An 18,945-nucleotide genomic window follows, 5' to 3' on the forward strand; every position below is an offset into this window, starting at 1 on the left:
AAGAAGAAAAGTCACTCACTATTCACTCTAAATCCAGTTGTTTTGTGTTTGCAGCTTCTTTCCCTTCTCTTTGAAGATTTGTTCAAAAAATTTAACTCTGAAATGAAGAAGATTGCTGATCAGGTCATTCCAAAGCAGAGAGCAGCCCAGTTTGATGTAGTGAAGCATATGCGTCAAGATCAGATCACCAATGGCATGGTAAATGCCATCTCTACTGTAAGTACTATGTTTTATTGCTGCTTGGTGGGGTTTCTCATCAGCCTGAAAGGGGGGTGGTGGCTGAGATGAATGGGGTGAGTTATTTTTGTCCTGGTGGTGCCAGTATCTTTGATCATGAAAACAAAGCTATTATTATTCTTTATAGATTCAAGTGATAAAACTGTCATGAATAAAGCTCGAAGAACTCACTAAGAGGGAGATAATGATCAACATAATACATTTATATCAATGTATACTACTTTGAAGTCCTACTGAAATAACAGTGAGAACTAAGACATTTTAAATTGTCAAAAAAATATTTTGTTTACATCAGTATTCATGGTGAGTACCTGGCACCTAGATTTATCTGATGTCAAACTGCAATATTTGTGATGGAGCTGGTTGAAAAACACAGAAAAAACTTTGACTTTTTTTGCAAAAAAATGTCAGTCAGTTTCAAAAACTCAACTTTTCAACCAGCTCTAGTTTGTAAATTGAGTAAAACAGAGGATCTGCTATAGGTCTGGATCTTTTAAAGGGACCATGCTTCTTTTTGTTCACAGGTGTTTGCAATTAAGAGTAATGATGCAGTCTACTGGTTGTACCAGGGGACTAGGACTTCTGTGTTCTGTTTCTGTCTGATATTGACTTATCATGTAACACTGGGCAAACTGCTAGGTGCTTTTAAAATACCATTTGTCCAACAACTAAAGAATTAATTTTCAGTGCGTACATGTGGGTTACTCTGGAGCCCATGTATCTGTTTCCTGTTGGCTAAAAGGACCTGGGGTCAGAGGTGAACCTTGTTCAGATGTACAACTCAGAAGTTCTGAACAATTTAGAGTTGCATAGAGGAACTGGTGAAAGCTGGTAACGAGATCAATTTTATAAACTTCTTAGGGTGTTTTGATCTCTAGTTTCGTGCTGTTTTCCATCTCAACAAAATCCAAGTGGGTAATTTTTATTTTTGCCAAAGCATAATGATGCAACTCCAGATCTGAACCTCAGTTTACCCAACTGTAAAATGAGGTTGCTATGAGGGACACTGAGGTTTAGCTAACTGTAGTGAAGCATTTGAAATTCTTGAACTAACTAATTCTGTTTTTTAAAATAGATTAACTCAAAGTAGTCCACAGTTAACAATTAAAAAATAAATTTCAATACATATTGCACAATCTTTGGAAGTCTTGATCTTTTTTTTCTGCTTAGAATCAGGTTGAGTTTTTCTTCAGTTTTAAAAACAAAATTGGCACTACTAATCACATGCAAAAACATCTTAGTCTGTAACTAGCAGATTCCAATTATAAAGCTCATCTTGTATTTAATTTTGAGTTTACCAAATATAGTTAAATCTTGTAATGCAAATAACTAAAAAAGACTCACAGATCTGTCTTCTACATCCTAGTGGCTTCTTCTAGCAGATGCCAGTTTTTGCATTTGGGCTGACAGAGATAAATCTGCCAACTATTCAGTATATACTATAAATTCTTCCTCCTTCCACTGTCTTAAGACTTTTTTTTTTTCCACTACCACACAAGCAATTAAAAGCCATCTGCTCTGAACCATTGAAAATAATTTCCCAGGAATAATGCTCAATGTATACTCTTCAGGAAACTAAACAAGTTCTGTTTCCAAGACTGGTGTTATAGTAGAACAAATCTCACCAGAAAGTTTTTAAGGATAGTCCCTGAGAATATGGAATAGCTCAGCAGATTCGTAATTACACCCACAGCATGTAGAAGAAGCCATAGCATTCCTGCTTAGGTCATCTACGTGGTATTCAATGATGCTTACTACAGACTTTATATTTTGTTTCCCAAAAATAAAAGAGGGAGTTGGGGAGTAAGTGGAACATGCAATAATTTTACAGGCTTAACACATTTCTGTGTCTGTGTTTGCAAGCTGTTGGGACAATTAAAAAATATGTCTTAACCAGGAGTCTCTTTACTCTGAAAGACCATACTTTTCCTGTTTGTTACAGGAATGTTATTGCTGTACTGTTTCATCTACATTTACACACTGTCACCTGCCACTCATTTTTCTGGACAGCGTTAAGTTTGCATAGTTTCTAAAGGTCCATGCGACTCTTCAAACTAGGCTGCTTCTCCTTCATCTAAGTGTCTGCCGAGAGAATTATTCTTCTCCAGCTCAGGTGAGGATGAAGAGCAAGAATACACAGAGCGGGCTATCAAGATGAGATCCTGGAGAAGAACAAGTAGTGACTGGATTAGTCAGAGTGACCAGAATCTGAGGTTGAGTCAATGGGACTCTTCTTCCTCTCTGTCATAGAAAGAGTGAGGAAGAAATGCATGCATTCTAAATGGCCAAAGGCTTAAGGAAGCCAAAAGGTGGAACATATGCAGTCACCCTTTCCTCAGTAAGGTTTTGCTCCTCATACAGCTCATTTGGTGAGGAGAGGGTGTTTTCTGAATAAGAGTCTGCTAAAGAAACACAGGGGTATTTCTTCCTGCCTGAGATGTTCAAGTCTGTGACACACAGGCTAAACTGAGATTGAGGAGTTGAATCCTGTAGCCACAATGTGGCTTCTGTATTGCCCAAAGTACCATGCCATGCCATTCATGTCTCTGTGGAAAACCTCATTCAGAGACTAGGAGCATCTAGAAAAGGATTGCCTAGTAGCAATACGGCAAGTTCCGTGCACGTCGGAAGGAAAATGTTGCTCCTTTTTTCTACTCAAAGTAGACGTAGCAGTGGTGGCCCACATCCAAGACTTCACTCCTGATGAAGGAGGATTTCCTCCACAAGGACCTTATGGATTGTAAGATTGTGCCCCACTTCAAGCTTCATCAGTTTCCACATGCTTCTCCAGGGCAGCCATTGTCTAAATTAAGGAACTGAACTAAGGTCCCAAAAGACAAAATAATCTACTGTCTGATCACCAAGTGTCCTGGCCATGTCCTTCATCACAGCCAGGACAATAGCTTTGCACTTCGGAGGTATGTAGGCAAAGTAGCCACAAGGTTTGGCTCAATCTTCTGGACAGTGAGAAAATGAATAACATAGTAACAACTCTAACTTTAAGAAGCCCAACAAACCACACACTGAAATGATTTCAGGGAACTAGGTCCTAAACTAAGTAAAGAATTTCTTTTGCTAGCATCTACTGAAAGAGTTCCCCAGAAAGGACACATGTTTCAACAGAGGGCAATCCTGAGGAAGATACAGCAGAGAAGGATATGTATGCCATATTTCCAACCAGCTAGTCCTACAGCAGACTGCGTGATGACAGCCAGGGTAAACAGACCTACCTAATTAGTGGTGGAATCTTTCTTTTCAAAATGGAATGGAACATGCTATATCCAACAAGTAGATTCTGGAAACTCCCCGCAGAGATTATGTCCTGGAACTTATGTTGAATTTAACAACAGTTTCATATAGTCTCCCAAATCCATAAACTTGCAGAAATGCTGCAATCTGTTCTGTGCCACAGAATATCTAATGTCAATAGAGATGTTGGAGTCTGTCCAACAGGGGAACAAAGCAGGCTCTTGGTAATCTATCTTTGTTGTCCCCAAGAAATCAGAGCAATATTGGGCTTGAAGTTCCTTAGCAAAATATTAAGTATTTGAATTTCCATAAAGACATTCCATTCCATAGCTGCAGTAATCCCGAGGATATCATGATGTTGATAGACTTGACAAAGCCTATATGAAAATCACAGTTGAGATTCCTCTGCTTCTATTATGACAGAACGTATCAATACAAGACATGTCTGATTGGACTCTTTTCTGCCTGCAGAGGGTTTAAGAAAGTGTAGACCTCTACGCCGTTGGTATCTATTTTGACCTATCTGGGATAACATTCTCATCAAGCCAAATGCAGGAGGGACTTGGAGCTGATTATGGAGACCAAGATAAAACTTCTGTTAATTCACCGATTCTTGGTCAGCTGCAAGGAAAATGTGGTCACAGTTAAAATTCACCAGCAAGTACTGTTATATATCAACAAAGACAACACGTTTCTTCCCTAGGAAGAATTCTTGGAGGCCAAGAGATCTAGTGAGTCAAACACAGATGACAAAGGAATCAACTGTACATAATCTGCTCAGACTATGAAGTGTGGGTGTCTTGTCCCCATAGATCTTTCCAAGTCCTATTTGACACCATTGCAAAAATTCATGCTGGATCACTGGGTCCCTTCCCACTCAAACATGAACAAGAATTTCTCCCCACTTGAGGGTATGACTACACATCAACTGGGAGATGTAATTCCCAGCTCAGGTAGACATACATACGCTAGCTCAGCTCAAGCTAGTGCCTATAAATAGCAGTGTGGCAGGGGTTGGGCAGGATAGTACTCTGGCAGTGAGTCCAAGCCACTGCCCATGCTGTTGTGGACACACTATTTTTAGTGTGCTAGCTCTACCCAAGCTGAGACTCTCACCTCCCAGCTGTTGTGTAGACATACCCTAACAGACTGAAAAGAAGTGGAAATGCAACAAGTACGTGGTGAGTCAGGAAAGAGCAGTTAGCCCAATGCAGGACAGCCGTTGCCACTGATGCCAACATGACCCAAGCTGTTCAATCTAAGTGTGGTAGTCACAACCAGAGGGAAGTGTATCAGCTAGCTCAAACTCTATTTGATGTTTGCTTCCAGCGACATCCCTCTCTGAGGTATTACGAGTGATACTCTTGCCAGAGATTAAGAAATTGGTCTGTTTTACCTGAGAGGGATTGCATGTTTTGTAGTCCTGACCTATCCTAATTCTGGGGTAATTTTTGGCAGAGCTAGCTCAGGTTGTAAATTTAGATCATTGGTGTCTTCAGACAAAAGTAACTTGCACATAGTTGAATTAGTGGTAAGGTGTTTTTTCTACATGGTTATAGCAAAGGTCACCATATTTTCAAAATTAAAAACTGAGACACTTCCGTGGTGTTGGGTTGGCTTTTTTGTTTTGTTTTGTTTTTTTCCCTTCTTTTTTTAAGTGTTTAAAAGACTCCTATAAAGGAAAAAAGTACGCTTCTTTTAAAAAAAAAAAAAAAAAAAATGTCCTGGTGTTGTTGTTGTCAGCTTCCGACTTGACAGCAACATGTGCATATTTGCCAAGGTGGAGGATTTCTTTCCTACCCCCCACTCTCCCCCCCCAGTATCTTAGTGTTCTGAATGAGTTTATCATATGACATGGAACAAGGGTTTAATATTCAGTCGAGCAAAAGAACAGCTTTGATGGTGTCTACGCCCATTTGACTTTCCTCTTCAATCCAAGCACTCAGTCACGCTGAATGTTCATTCTCCTGGAATGTTCCTGGTAAAAACAGAACAAATTCTGTTTGGTACAATGTCGCAGTTCCACAGGATCAGTGCTACGCCCCCAGTTTTGGAACAGTCTCTAGGACATTGGTGAACAACCTGTGCCCTGCAGACCACACACAACCCGTCAGGGTAATCCGCTGGCGGGCCGCGAGACGGTTTGTTTACATTGTCCGTCCGCAGCTCCCAGTGGCCACAGTTCGCTGTTCCCAGCCAATGGGAGCTGTGGGGATATACTATGCAATTTAGAACCCAACCTGGGGAATATTTTTAGATGCAAATAAGGAAGTAGAAGGTTGTTTATAAAATGCACAGCATCTTCAATGCAGAGATTCTCAACTGGTTTGTCAGAAATACTCTAAAACAGTGATGCTGAGAGGGAGGGTCAAGAGCTGCAAGTGGCTCTTTGCAGCACATGATGGTAAAACACTGTGTGATTTAATTATTAACCAATCAGGATGCTTTTACTCTGTTATTAACCAATTATAGTTGATAAAATAATAATACTGGGTCAGTTATTTTGCTGTGAGAATAATATATATACATAAAAATAGTAAATAAAACAATGAATTCCCACTCCTGTGGCTCTTTTGAATAATGTTGATCGCTAATTTTGCTCCTGAACCACTGAGGTCTGAGTGTCACCACCCTAGAAGGAATATGAGTGGTCAGGATAAGGGGTAAATGATGGTAGCATTTTGACAGCATACATGTTTTCTTTGCTCTGTAGGGAAATTGGTCACTGAAAAGATTCAAAATGGACCGCCAAGGTGTGACACAGGTATTGTCCCGCTTGTCTTATATATCAGCTCTGGGAATGATGACAAGAATCTCTTCTCAGTTTGAAAAGACAAGAAAAGTGAGTGGCCCCCGATCTCTTCAGCCATCTCAGTGGGGTATGCTTTGCCCATCAGACACTCCTGAAGGAGAGGTAAGGAACTTGAGTTTTATTTCCCTCACTTTTCCACTCACCCCCAAAACCCAGGGTGGCAGGCATAGTTTCTTTTGAACCAGACAGTCCTTTGTCAGAGGATCAGCTTTGCTGACAATGTTATAGGGAAGAGAAATTGTCCTTCATTACCCTGAGGGCTGACTCCACAACTCACATGAAGCTCCCAATAGCACCACAAGTTCTCTTAACCCTCCTGTGAGATCAGCACTTAATTCATTGTTTTATCTACTTCGCCCTATTCTAGGATCTTTTGCAGTCTTTGGCTGATGCTTGACGTTCAGTTTCTTGCTATACTGCTCTACTTCTTCCCCGACCACAAAGTCATCTCCATTCTTTCCTTCTTCCCAATACTCTCACCTTCTCTGTTCCCCAAGGTCTATCCCCTTTCTTTCCCACAGCGGAGGAGGGGCTGGTGCTTTTGCTTCTGGAGTGGGGGACAGATAGCTGAGTTTCCCTTTTCCCAGTGCTTTCCATGCTTAGCTGAGCCCCTCTCCCAGCTCCTGCTGCAGGGGGCAAGGGAACACTGAGTTCCCAGTTTGCCAAGCCTCAGCTTCCTGCTTACCTAACAGCCTAGATTTGGCAGACTACCCTTGGGAGATTGGTAACTTTTTCCCTTTTAAAATTCACAAGTTGGAGCTGCAAGTAAGCACCAATCCCCACCTCTGCCGCGGACTTTCTGTGAGACCTGGAGCAAGTCATTGACTCTTTCTGTGCGTTGGTTCCCAGTCTGTAAAATGGGAATAATTATTTGTTTTACCTCTTTAGATGTTAAGCTCTGTGGAGCAGGGACTGTTTCTTTCTATGTGTGTACAGCACATTGCACAATGGAGCTCCGGATCTTGGCTGCTGCCTCTAAGTACCACTGTCATAATTTTAAAAAAAAAATGGTGGAAGGGGGCATGTTCAGAGACACTGTTGTCTATCCTTCCAGCTCAAGTGAAGAGCTAAGGTACATGGGGATTTGCAGTCTGATTCCCAACCCAGTCCTCTCTAATTGCACTCCCCATTCCTTGTTATGACAGACGTCGTTTTGGCTGAGGTGAGCTGGATGGGACTCTGTATGGAGCTCTTCATCTGGATTTGCAACAGAATGATATCAGGCACCGCCTTCTCTCCGGAAGCTCATCTTGCTCCCTCTACCAGCCAGGGCTGAAGGGTCCAAAGGGTCTTAAACTCTTATTCCTTTATACTGTAAATGAATGTGTCTTACTACTGTGAGATTGCCATGTCAGCCTGAGCCTTAGACTTTCAGAGAAGAGGTTATTGTAAATAATTTGTGAATATTACAGAAACTGCTGTAGTTAATGAAGAAAATTTTCTTCAAATTCTTAATGCAACAAAATCATAAAACTGTCTCACCGAACAATTGACACTGGGAGTGAATTTGTTCTGATACAATGCTTGATGGGAGCCCTGGACTTTCCAGCACTAGAAGATAAGCAAGATGAACCATTTGCATTAAATGGGTGAAGTGATTTGCTGAAATGTCCAAGTGTTACATAATTTAATATGTTTATTTTCTTAAAGCTTACTTTACGGCATATGGGATGGCTGATTCCTTCATATGGACAAAACCGCTTTTGTTATGATTCCTTTAAAAGCTGCCATTTTAGTGCCGTACTTTTTTTTGTATTGATTAGAATGAATAATATAAACATACATTTGGCATCCTAACAAGTTATTGTCACATTGGTTAATTCTAATTTTACCAGTGAAACTCTAATCTTAAGTCATAAAAATAGCCTTACATATAGATAAAAGAATGGATGAATTTTCAGCTTGGAGACTAGCCTACTAAAAGTACATATTACATATTTTCAAATTCTTTAATGATGCGGAGTCATTTTTCTATTGTATTTCTTTAAATGATGCATTATTCTATTTCAGAGTAACTTTTACATGGAGAGATAAATAAGATCTATTTTATACCTTACAAGTTTAGCACCTTTTTAAAAAATAAAATTTGATCTCAATAGGAATTAAAATAGTTGCACATATCTTTTATTCTACATCATTTAACACTACTACACTGTAATAGTTTGAAAAATAGCTGCAGCTTTGCAGTCACACTTTTTAAATTTAAAATCTTCAATTTTGAATTCTAAAACATGGAATTTCAGTGTGATGATTAGAAGGTACTTCCTGGCTTATAAAAGAATCTGAGAAGAAAGATATTTTTTCCTAGAGGGAATTATTTTGTATCCAACCTCATTTCTATCACCTATGCTGTAATACACGTACATACTTACAGAATTATATTAAAAACAGGTTTCAGAGTAGCAGCCGTGTTAGTCTGTATTCGCAAAAAGAAAAGAAGAATTTGTGGCACCTTAGAGACTAACAAATTTATTTGAGCATAAGCTTTCGTGAGCTACAGCTCACTTCATCGGATGCGTTCAGTGGCTGAATGCATCCAATGAAGTGAGCTGTAGCTCACGAAAGTTTATGCTCAAATAAATTTGTTAGTCTCTAAGGTGCCACAAGTCCTCCTTTTCCTTTTATTAAAAACAGTGCAGTTTGTAACATCAGAATATGTACTTTGGAATAACTTGTTCATATTTGGTTTTTTAGGCTTGTGGTTTGGTTAAAAACCTAGCTCTGATGACTCACATTACTACTGATATGGAAGATGGCCCAATTATTAAATTAGCCAGTAACCTTGGAGTAGAAGATGTAAACTTACTATGTGGAGAAGAACTTTCATATCCAAATGTGTTCCTTGTCTTCCTTAATGGTATGTAACTTTCCATCAGTCTTGCTCCATCTTGACACAGATAGAGGGGGCCAAATTTTAAAAACTGTCCAGCATCTTTTTTTATCATAATCAAGTGCAGTTGCAGTTTTTTATGTACCAATTTCAGGTGCAAATGTTTTGACATCTTGACTGCTCCTACAGAAAGAGTTGACAGTCCAAATGATGGCATTAACTCATCTATAGTTGTTGTTTATGCCCCAAAAATTATGACCACCGTTAATTGTGGCTGCAGAATTTCTGGTACAAAATTGGAGGCTGTGTTAAGGCATCCTTAAGTATGGGCTCTTAGATGGTACCTAACAGTACTGCATGAAACATGCACACAGACATACTTTCAATTCCACACAGATTGTGATATTGTCTGGAATGTAATGCTATGCAGGGTTTGAATTCCTAATTCTTATTTTTTTTTATAAAGTTAGCATTACTATCCTCTTGAAAAATATTTTTATCTTTGTTGGGGAGAACTCCCATCCTAGAATCATAGAAATGTAGGGCTGGAAGGGGGACCTAAAGAGGTCATCTAGTCAACCACCCTCACCACTCCCCACACCGTCATGGATAGTTACAAAAATTCACCTCAGAGAACAGGCCAGCTTCTTTCTTTTTTGCTTATTGGATAGACATGTGTTCCAAAAAAATGTGTATATTATGCACATAAACATTATTGACTTGAAGTCTGTTGTCTAAATTCTCATTTAATATCATATCAGTCTCACTGTGATACTAACAGATTAAAAGTTATGAGATAAAATTGCTCTTTGTCATCAGTAACCACTTTTCACACATCCAGTATTTGGTCTCTTTTGGTAGCAAAAAGGCCTCATTTACATTTTGGATTCAGGGTTTAGAAGATGGAGATAAACAAAAGGTTTTTTTGTTTTTTGTACCCTGTCCTCTCTCCAGAAAAGATTCCTCAAGAAGTAAAATGACTTCCTTTGCTTTTCTGTAGTAGTAGTGTTTTTTTGTTTGTTTGTTTTTTTAAAGGCTAATGAACCATGCACGTGTTACACTTCACCCAGATTATAAATGGGGTTTTATAACAGAAATGCTGACTCAACCTTTACTTTTCCTAGTTCACTGGTTCTGTGGAATATGGTTGCAATGTCTTTTGCAGAGATGAGTAACATTCCTAAAAATAGAAAATACAACATTAAGTGAAAGCAAAAGACTTTCACTATTAAATCTACAATTTTGATCTTTTCAATACTTAAAAATTTGTCTTGCAGACCACTGACACATGTTCGATTTGAACCAGTGACCTACAAAGAAAAAGGGGTCCCTATCCCATTACTAATCTCTAGCTATTGTTTGTTCATTTAAAAAAATAAATAAACTACTCTGAATTCCAAGTACCTGCACCATTTCTTTTTATGTTCTATGATGATCTCAGTTCTGCTAGGTCTTTAAAAGTAAATTTTTACTCTATTGTCTGCAGAGATGACATAAAATGCTTAAGTCCATCCTTATTCAGCAAAGCAGTTAACTTGCATGCTAAAATGCTTTGCTAAATATGAATGATTTGCTGAATTGGGTCTTAAAAAGGACGTTCTAGTGCTATTGTGTGCAGTTACCTTAATGTAAATATCAGGGGGGTGGAGGGGGTGTTACTTTCTTATAAGTCGTCATAACTATTTCTGGGTTAGTTCCTCCCCCATACACTTGCCAAAGAGCTCTTGAGTTCCAGTCTTCAGAAGCTTTACCTACCTGTACATGCAATGGTGAATTTTGTAGGCATATTGAATAGCAATTCATTAAAATGAAACTGTAATGAGCACATCATTTTTGTTCAAGATGCTGTGGAGAAATTGATAGAAATGTAGGCTATTAGTAGGGTTGGTGGACAATTTTCAAATGAAACTTTTTCTATGGAAAAGTGGATTTTTGAACAAACAAAAATTTTTGTGGAAGGTGTCTGTGTTCCTTGAAAAAAATTGCTGTGTTTTTTTTTTATTGGCGGGTCGTGGGGTTGGAGGAAAAACCTAAAATTTTCAGACAAAACCAAAATATTTTGGGGGTTTTGACTTTGAAAATGTTTTGGCTTCTTGATGAAAAATTTAAGCTTTTCGTCATGTCTACCAAGCAGTGGGGAGTGAGCCTCCAAGCCCAGTTAGATAGACTCTCACTAGCTCTGCTCAAGGTAGCACACTAAAGATAACAGGGTGGACATTGCAGCCCGGGTGGTGGCTCAGGCTAGCTGCCTGAGTCCAAACCCCGCACCCTCTTAGAGCCAAGTTTAAATAGCTAGCCAGAGCTACTGCCCTTGCTGCAATGCCCATATTGCTATCTTTAGTGCGCTAGCTCAAGCAAAGCTAACTCAAGTCTCTCTCTATCCGGCCTGGGAGGCTCATTCCCAGCTGCAGCGAAGACTCACCTTACAGGTATTTCCTGTCACCTTTAACAAGGGAAGGAGCTCGGCTCTGAACCGAAGAGAATTTTGAAGCATGCAAAACATAGATCATAAAATGATCGTTTTCTTGAACAGGTAACATCCTTGGTGTCATTCGCGACCATCCAAAACTAGTTCACACGTTTCGGCTAATGCGGCGAGCAGGTTATATCAATGAATTTGTTTCAATCTCCACGAATCTTGCTGACAGATGTGTCTACATTTCCTCTGATGGAGGAAGATTGTGCAGGTAAACTTCTGTGATGATTGGGGGACCAGCCAGACTGTTAAGGGATTCTGTCACTGCCTGCCCTGCCCCTGTAATCTTGGGGGCCTCTGTGCTGTGCAGCAATGGCTCAGGTCTCTGAACCAGTAGCCTACCCAGAGCATACGGTCTCACGCCCTAGGTCCTTAGCAGCCTAGTTACTCCTTGCAGGATGACACCAACAATCCCTCCAGTCCCAAGACTCCCCAAATTCGTCCTCCCATAGTTCTTAATTACCAGACACTTGAATTGTTACTCTCGAATTTGTTAATCCCAAAGGTGTGAAACGAGCCCCCCCCTCCCCCCCCACCCTAATCCTAACCACCACCACCCCCCCCCTCCCCCGGATACCAGCTTACTTTGGCATACACATTCCACACCATTTGGACACCAGAGACCTGCTTGGGGTGAAAATCAACAAAATATTTAATAGTAAAACCACAGATTCAAAGATCAACTAATAAGGGAGAGCAAACATGTACAAGTAACACAGAAAATAAACATAAAGATGCAACGTCAGGCTTTACACTTCCATATTAGACAAAAATCTCTTTTCTAATATAAATTGCCTATTGCCTTAACTGTTTCTCAGCATACCCCCTAGCTATAGGAAGGATCCAGTTTTCATGGACAGCCTCCCGCCTCAAGACTGCCCCCCAAATTCTGAATTAAAAACTTCAGTCCCCCTTGTTTAAAAAAGACAGCCCCCCCCCCCCCCTTTGATGACCCATGATTATTCAGTGTGGGAAAATTCTTTCTTGGCTTGAGACGACATGGAGACATCCTGGCTATCATTAACTCTGGTGGTCCATCATTGTCTCTTCCTGTATTGGACAATGGATGGTTACTTGAAGCCGGTTTCATGTAAACACCTGGCTTGGGGAGAGCCCCTCCCTGATTCACTGCTTCTTCCAACTACAGCAGGACAGTTTTAGTACAGATTATGAGCACAGTTTTCTATATTCATAAATACATCGATTCATAACCACATTCTGTATGCATATCTGTTAATGACTGTCAAGTTCAGAACATTACAAGCTTTCACAAGACCTTACTCATATACTTCTATACTACAATAATACAGTATGCAATCATTTGGTTCACCAGCTCATTTTGGGGGTTTAAACCTTTTGTTCTCCCCTTGGGATATCTGGACCCTGATTGTCACAAACCCTTATTCTGTCCTGTTGGGGCTTCCCTGTATATTGTACCCGCGTCCATAAAAATCCTCCCCATTACATGAGTAATAGTAGCAATATAGTTGTCTGTAGGGGCATTGCTATGAATTGCTTCCCTGATGCTCTCTAGGGAATGGTCTGTGTCCTGTTCTTTAACAAAGACTGCTTGCCTTTGGCTGATTTGGAGGGCTGTCTCAATAAGAGGAGCTGATACCCCCTCCCCTCCTCCCTGGGATTTTTGGGGTTTAAACCTTCTGTTCTCCTCTTGGGGTGTCTGGACCCTGACTGTCACAACTTCTCACCAAAAATCCTTCTAAAGAACTTAACTTAATTATCCATTACACATTGTGCGTCTTTTAGGCTCAGGTTTTCAAAGGGTGCCTAAAACCCCATAGGCAACAATCCCCATTCCATTTCAGTGGACTTTCAACGGAGCCAAGAGGTCCTCAAAATCTCTGCCTTACTGTAGGATAAATGTGCAATTGAGTAAACGAAGTTTAAAAAATAAGCTGCTGCTCGAATAGATGACTCTGAACAGAAGTAAAAACAAAGTAAAAATGTCCCTCCTACCACCCAAGGAAATACAACATTAGCAACTTTGGTATGAGTATATTTGAAATACTGTCACTTTTCTTTTTTTCTTTTATTTTGTGTTTTTATAAGAAACACATAGGTTACAGTCCTGCAGCAAGATGTGCATAAGTACCCACAAGGCACCCTGTTGTCTTCAGCATCACATTGCAGGATCAGGGCTTTACTCTAATTGTAACTAGTTCTTTTGAAATAAATCAATCTCCTTTGAGCTAGCTAAAGGTGTCAAAGGGATGTAGCTGTTTGCTTTCATTAGAAGAAAACATGTCACACAATTTTGACTTATTTCTGTAGTTCCCATTTGACAAACATAAAATAACGTTTCTGCCCCAAGAAGCTTACAATTTACATTTGAAAGAGAGCACTTGAATTCAACGCATAACAATATGCTAGGGAAGGGAATGAGGTGGGTTGCCAAAGGAAGCTGGGGCAGGAAGACACAGACAAGAACGTCTTACAAAAATGTAACTATGTTTTGAGACTGTAAATAGCTATGTATTTGAACTAAAATTACTATATTATTCATGTAATGTTGGTGCCTAGAGACCCCAGTCACATCAGAGCCCCTTTGTGCTAGGTACTTCCATACATAATAAAAGATGTTCCCAGCCCCAAAGAGTTTAGGGTCTAAAAGACAAAGCACAACAGAGGGGTGAACAAATAAAAAGGGAGGGCGGAGAGAGGATGGGGTAATAATACAAGCATGGTTTAGCTTAGGCTAACTGTGTGCACAGTTCATAGGTAAGTCAATCAGCAGCAGTACTCATGGCTAAAAGTGGCAATCACCTTGTCTAGTAGTGTTAACTTTCTTTTAAAAGCCAAACATGGTGTTTGATGCAATTTGAGGCTTTCCAAAGGCTTAAAAATCATTCGATCATCAGCATATTTGTGAGCCAGCAATAAGTCAGACCTGGCAGGGATGGCTGAGTAGAATCCACAGACAGGAATGAACTCAAAGGCAGAGAAATTAACTCTCCAATTCAAACACTGCTAGTACAAATCAAACTTCAGATCTGGCGGTCCGGCAAAACATCTGAACTGTGTTCCAACTAAAAAAAGGCAACATCGAGTGAAATAATGTGGATTTCCAAGAAAACTTACCCAGTTCACTTTCCTGTGAGGTTTTTTTCCTTTGCAATTGTTCAGTTCCTCCTCTTAACCATTTAAAAGTGCTCATTAGCCCTCAAACAGTTATTTGGACTTCAGAGCAGACTACACAAGTATCTTGTACTTATTTGCTGCACTCTGTAAGAGCAACTTGTCCAAATAGCAACAGCCCTTGACGTTTTGATCTTGCATGCCATTCTTTGTGTCAGTGTTTCCTCGTGGTGGTGAAGCTTCCAGAGATTCATGTGCTGCTAAAAGTGATAGATTAATCTACTGCAGCACGTAGTGAATTCTATTTATATTTTATATCCTTTTAGGTAACAGTTAGTAGCAAAATGTGTCCTATTCAAACTTAAATATATATTTGTTGAGCTTTGACTGTGCTCAGCACTGAACAAAATACTGACATGTAAACACCCCGTCTCAAGGAGTTTGTAGCCTCGTACTGTTGAGAAAATTTAAATATTTCAAAGCAACCAACTTAATAATTTTGTAGGTTACATTTATCCACTTAAAATGTAGTTCTGAACTTTATTTTAATATGTCATATGTATCTTTTAAAAATAACTTGTTTATACTTTGGGGTGAAATTGTATATGATACATACATTTCTTGAACTAGTAAAATAAAACTCAGATTTGAAACAATCCAAGTTAATACCTTGGCTAATTATATCTGCATAAATACATCAACTAAATAGCAGATAAATCTAGTTATGCTTCTACTTATTTTAAATGAGTACCTTGTTTAAGAAGATGTGTACTTCTACGTCTGCACTTGGTTTCCAAAAGTGGATTTACAAACCAGCTACCCTATGCATTGATGTTACCTTACTTTAATTTATATTTATATTAGTTCCGTGTATATCTACTGCAACATTCCTTTTTCCAATTTAGACCCTACATAATTGTAAAGAAGCAAAAACCTGCAGTTACGGACAAGCATATGGAAGAACTTGCTCAGGGATACAGGTAAATTGCTCGACAGGACTATGTCTGTCCCCCACTCCTCTCCATCTGTAAATGTAATAACAATACGCCCTGACTGAATTAAGAGTTCTGTTGTGGTATTGCAGTGCCGGTTAAATGTTTACGGGAGAAGTCTGCGCTCACATGTAAATGAAGAATCAGAATAGCAGATATTTTCTGTTTTTTAAATCAAATACAAAAAAGTCATGACTCTCGTTCTGCTATTGATTTGAGATTGTGATATGTGGTTATATAAAATAAATGTATAACCTACATTTTTAAAAGTAGCTACTGACTTCTGATGCCTGATTTGAGACGCCTTAGAGAGTCTCTTGATAAAGGCTGCGCACCCGCCCCCTGAAAATCAGGCACCTTTAATCAGGAGTGACGGCTTGGGCTCTCAGAAATTGAGGCATTAAGAATCACTAGTAATTCTTGAAGGAGAGAGAGAGAGAGATGTATAATATTTACATATATAAGCGTTCCAGTTCAGTTTCTAATCAGTCTTGCAAAATCATCATGGAAATTTGTTCGTCCATCCACAAAATATACTTACCTTTATGATATGATGAAAATATTAAGGCTATTTTAAAAAAAAAAATCCCCCCTGAAGCAAACAGGTAAGTAAGATTGTTTTTTCTGCTTCAAATATTTAGAGAGAATTCTCTCAGATCTGTGTAACTCCGTGCAGATAAGGACCACTTGTTTAGTTTGCTTTCCTTACAAAAGTCAGTTCCTTTTAATAACTTTAACTTTATTTTTGCATATGAATAAAATGTTTCTCAGTGTGTACCTTTTTTGGCAATTACAGGAATTTTGAAGATTTTTTGCATGAAGGCCTAGTTGAATATTTGGATGTGAACGAGGAAAATGACTGCAACATTGCACTGTATGAACATACAATTACTAAGTAAGTGTACATTCAGACTAAATACTGGCACAGTAAAAATATGCATATTACAGCCTTCTTCCTTTCTGTTCTCTGAAATGTAAGTTCATTAACTATGTTTAGGGCCCTACCAAATTCTCGGCCATGAAAAACGCGTCACAGACTGTGAAATCTGGTCTCCCCCCATGAAATCTGGTCTTTTGTGTGCTTTTACCCTATACTATGCTGATTTCACGGGGGAGACCAGTGTTTCTCAAATTGGGGGTCCTGCCCAAAAGGGAATTGCAGGGGGGTCACAAGGTTATTTTAGGAGGGTTGTGATATTGCCACCCTTACTTTTGCGCTGCTTTCAGAGCTTGGTGACCGGAGAGCAGCGACTGTTGGCAGGGCACCCAGCTCTAAAAGCAGCGCCCCACCAGCAGCAGCACAGAAGTAAGCGTGGCAATACCATACCATGTCACCCTTCCTTCTGCGCTGCTGCCTTCAGAGCTGAGAGGCTGGAGAGTGGCAGCTGCTGACTGAGGGCCCAGGTCTGCAGGCAGCAGTGCATAAGTAAGGTTGCCAGTACCACACCATGCCATCCTTACTTCTATGCTGCTGCTGGCGGTGGCTCTGCCTTCAGAGCTGGGCTCCCAGCCAGCAGCTGCCGCTCTCCAGCTCCCCAACTCTGAAGGCAGTAGCGCAGATAGAAGGGTAGCAGTTCCGCAACCCCCCGCACAATAACCTAACTCCTTTTTGGGTCAGGACCTCTACAATTACAACACTGTGAAATTTCAGATTTATACAGCTGAAATCATGACATTTACTATTTTTTAAATTCTATGACCATGAAATTGACCACAATGGACCATGAATTTGGTAGGGCCCTAACTGTGTTGTAACATTTCTGTTTCCACACCAAGCTCTTGCTTATGTTTATAACAATGTACAAGAAGGAGATGATAGAAGTTTAGGAAACAATCTGTGATTACACCAATCCTAAATCATCTATGGGATAGTCACAAATAAGTGAATTTAGTGTTTGATTTTTTTTGTGAGGAATTGAGGTTATAAACTCTAACCCACAAAAACATGGAATATGTGATTTTTATCAGTGTGAGAAGAAAAGGAGTACTTGTGGCACATAAGAGACTAACCAATTTATTTGAGCATGAGCTTTCGTGAGCTACGGCTCACTTCATCGGCTGTAGCTCACGAAAGCTCATGCTCAAATAAATTGGTTAGTCTCTAAGGTGCCACAAGTACTCCTTTTCTTCTTGCGAATACAGACTAACACGGCTGTTACTCTGAAACTTATCAGTGTGAGTTTTTTGTGATCTCTTGTACTCATAATTGGCCAAACCATTAGAGAGTTATGCAGGTCAGCCAAACAGCTCCTTATAAAACTTTTATACCACACCATTATGTATCCTGTTATGCTAGTCTACTCTGGAATGTCTTTAGAGAGCTTTTAAGAGGTTTTTATTTTTTTTTTAAATCCATCCACATCTAAAGCCAGATACCTTGTTTCTGTACTTCAAAGTTTCTAGACTGTCACTACCTATTTGTGATCAAAGAGCACTAAAATTAAAACAAAGCTTCTTTCCAGACTACTAATTCACACTTTCTGAGGCTTTTATTGAGCTGAGAATATCCTATTGACTCAAAAGCCATGTCTAATGTATCCCAAGTGACTTCTCTGACACATCTCTTTGTCATATACGCTGCATGATTTTTACAGTTCTTCAAAGGAATGTCTACACTGCAATGTAAGCCTAGGGTTAGTGGGACTCTAGTCAGCAGACCCCTATTAGGGAACCTTGGGCTTGAGCATCTATGTTGTATTTTAACCTGAGGTTAAGAATTTTCTGACACATGCTCGAACCTTGGGCTCTGGCATTCACACTGCACCGCACAGACCTGAGTCCAAGTAACCATGTCCCAGAGTCCCTAGTGTGACCGGGGGGCCTGTAATGGATCACACTGAGAATGCCACGCTCACGACAGACTGCAAGAAACAGGGCAGACAGTACCCAATAACTGGTGGTTTATTCTTTAATTAGATTCACCATGCCAGTAACAAAAGAGCTTCTGCAGCACCACACTGGTTAACCAAACACCGTCCCCTCTAGGCATTCCAGCCCTTGGCTTCCATCCCAACAATCAGGTCTAATATAGAAAGAGGTTATTGAAAATCCAATTCACCACATGTGAGGTTCTACTCATCCCAAAGGATCAGTCAGACACCTACCACCAGGTCAATATGTATCTCAGATCTTACCCAAATATCACGCTGTCAGCCAATCCATAGTAAACTAACTAAAGATTTATTAATAAAAGAAAAGAATAGTTTATAAATGGTTAATAGATCATATATACATACAAGTGATTGCAAAGTCCTTA

At 39.7% G+C, this 18,945-nt stretch overlaps 1 protein-coding gene across 9 annotated transcripts in view; it reads left to right on the forward strand.

Annotated features, from left to right (window-relative positions):
- POLR3B (RNA polymerase III subunit B) overlaps positions 1-18,945 on the forward strand; it is a 124,379-nt gene that overhangs the window by 48,743 nt on the left and 56,691 nt on the right. For all 9 annotated transcript variants that reach the window (XR_005222586.2, XR_005222598.2, XR_005222588.2 and 6 more), the window contains 6 exons: positions 55-216; positions 6,200-6,400; positions 8,993-9,155; positions 11,662-11,815; positions 15,603-15,677; positions 16,486-16,584. Coding sequence is in view for 5 of the 9 variants with exons in the window: in XM_037880104.2 (XP_037736032.1) it covers positions 55-216; positions 6,200-6,400; positions 8,993-9,155; positions 11,662-11,815; positions 15,603-15,677; positions 16,486-16,584 (854 nt within the window). In the remaining 4 variants the exon portion in view is untranslated. The remainder of the gene's footprint in view (positions 1-54; positions 217-6,199; positions 6,401-8,992; positions 9,156-11,661; positions 11,816-15,602; positions 15,678-16,485; positions 16,585-18,945) is intronic.

This window comes from Chelonia mydas, chromosome 1 (genome assembly GCF_015237465.2).
Source record: "Chelonia mydas isolate rCheMyd1 chromosome 1, rCheMyd1.pri.v2, whole genome shotgun sequence".
In the NCBI taxonomy this organism is placed as follows: domain Eukaryota; kingdom Metazoa; phylum Chordata; order Testudines; family Cheloniidae; genus Chelonia; species Chelonia mydas.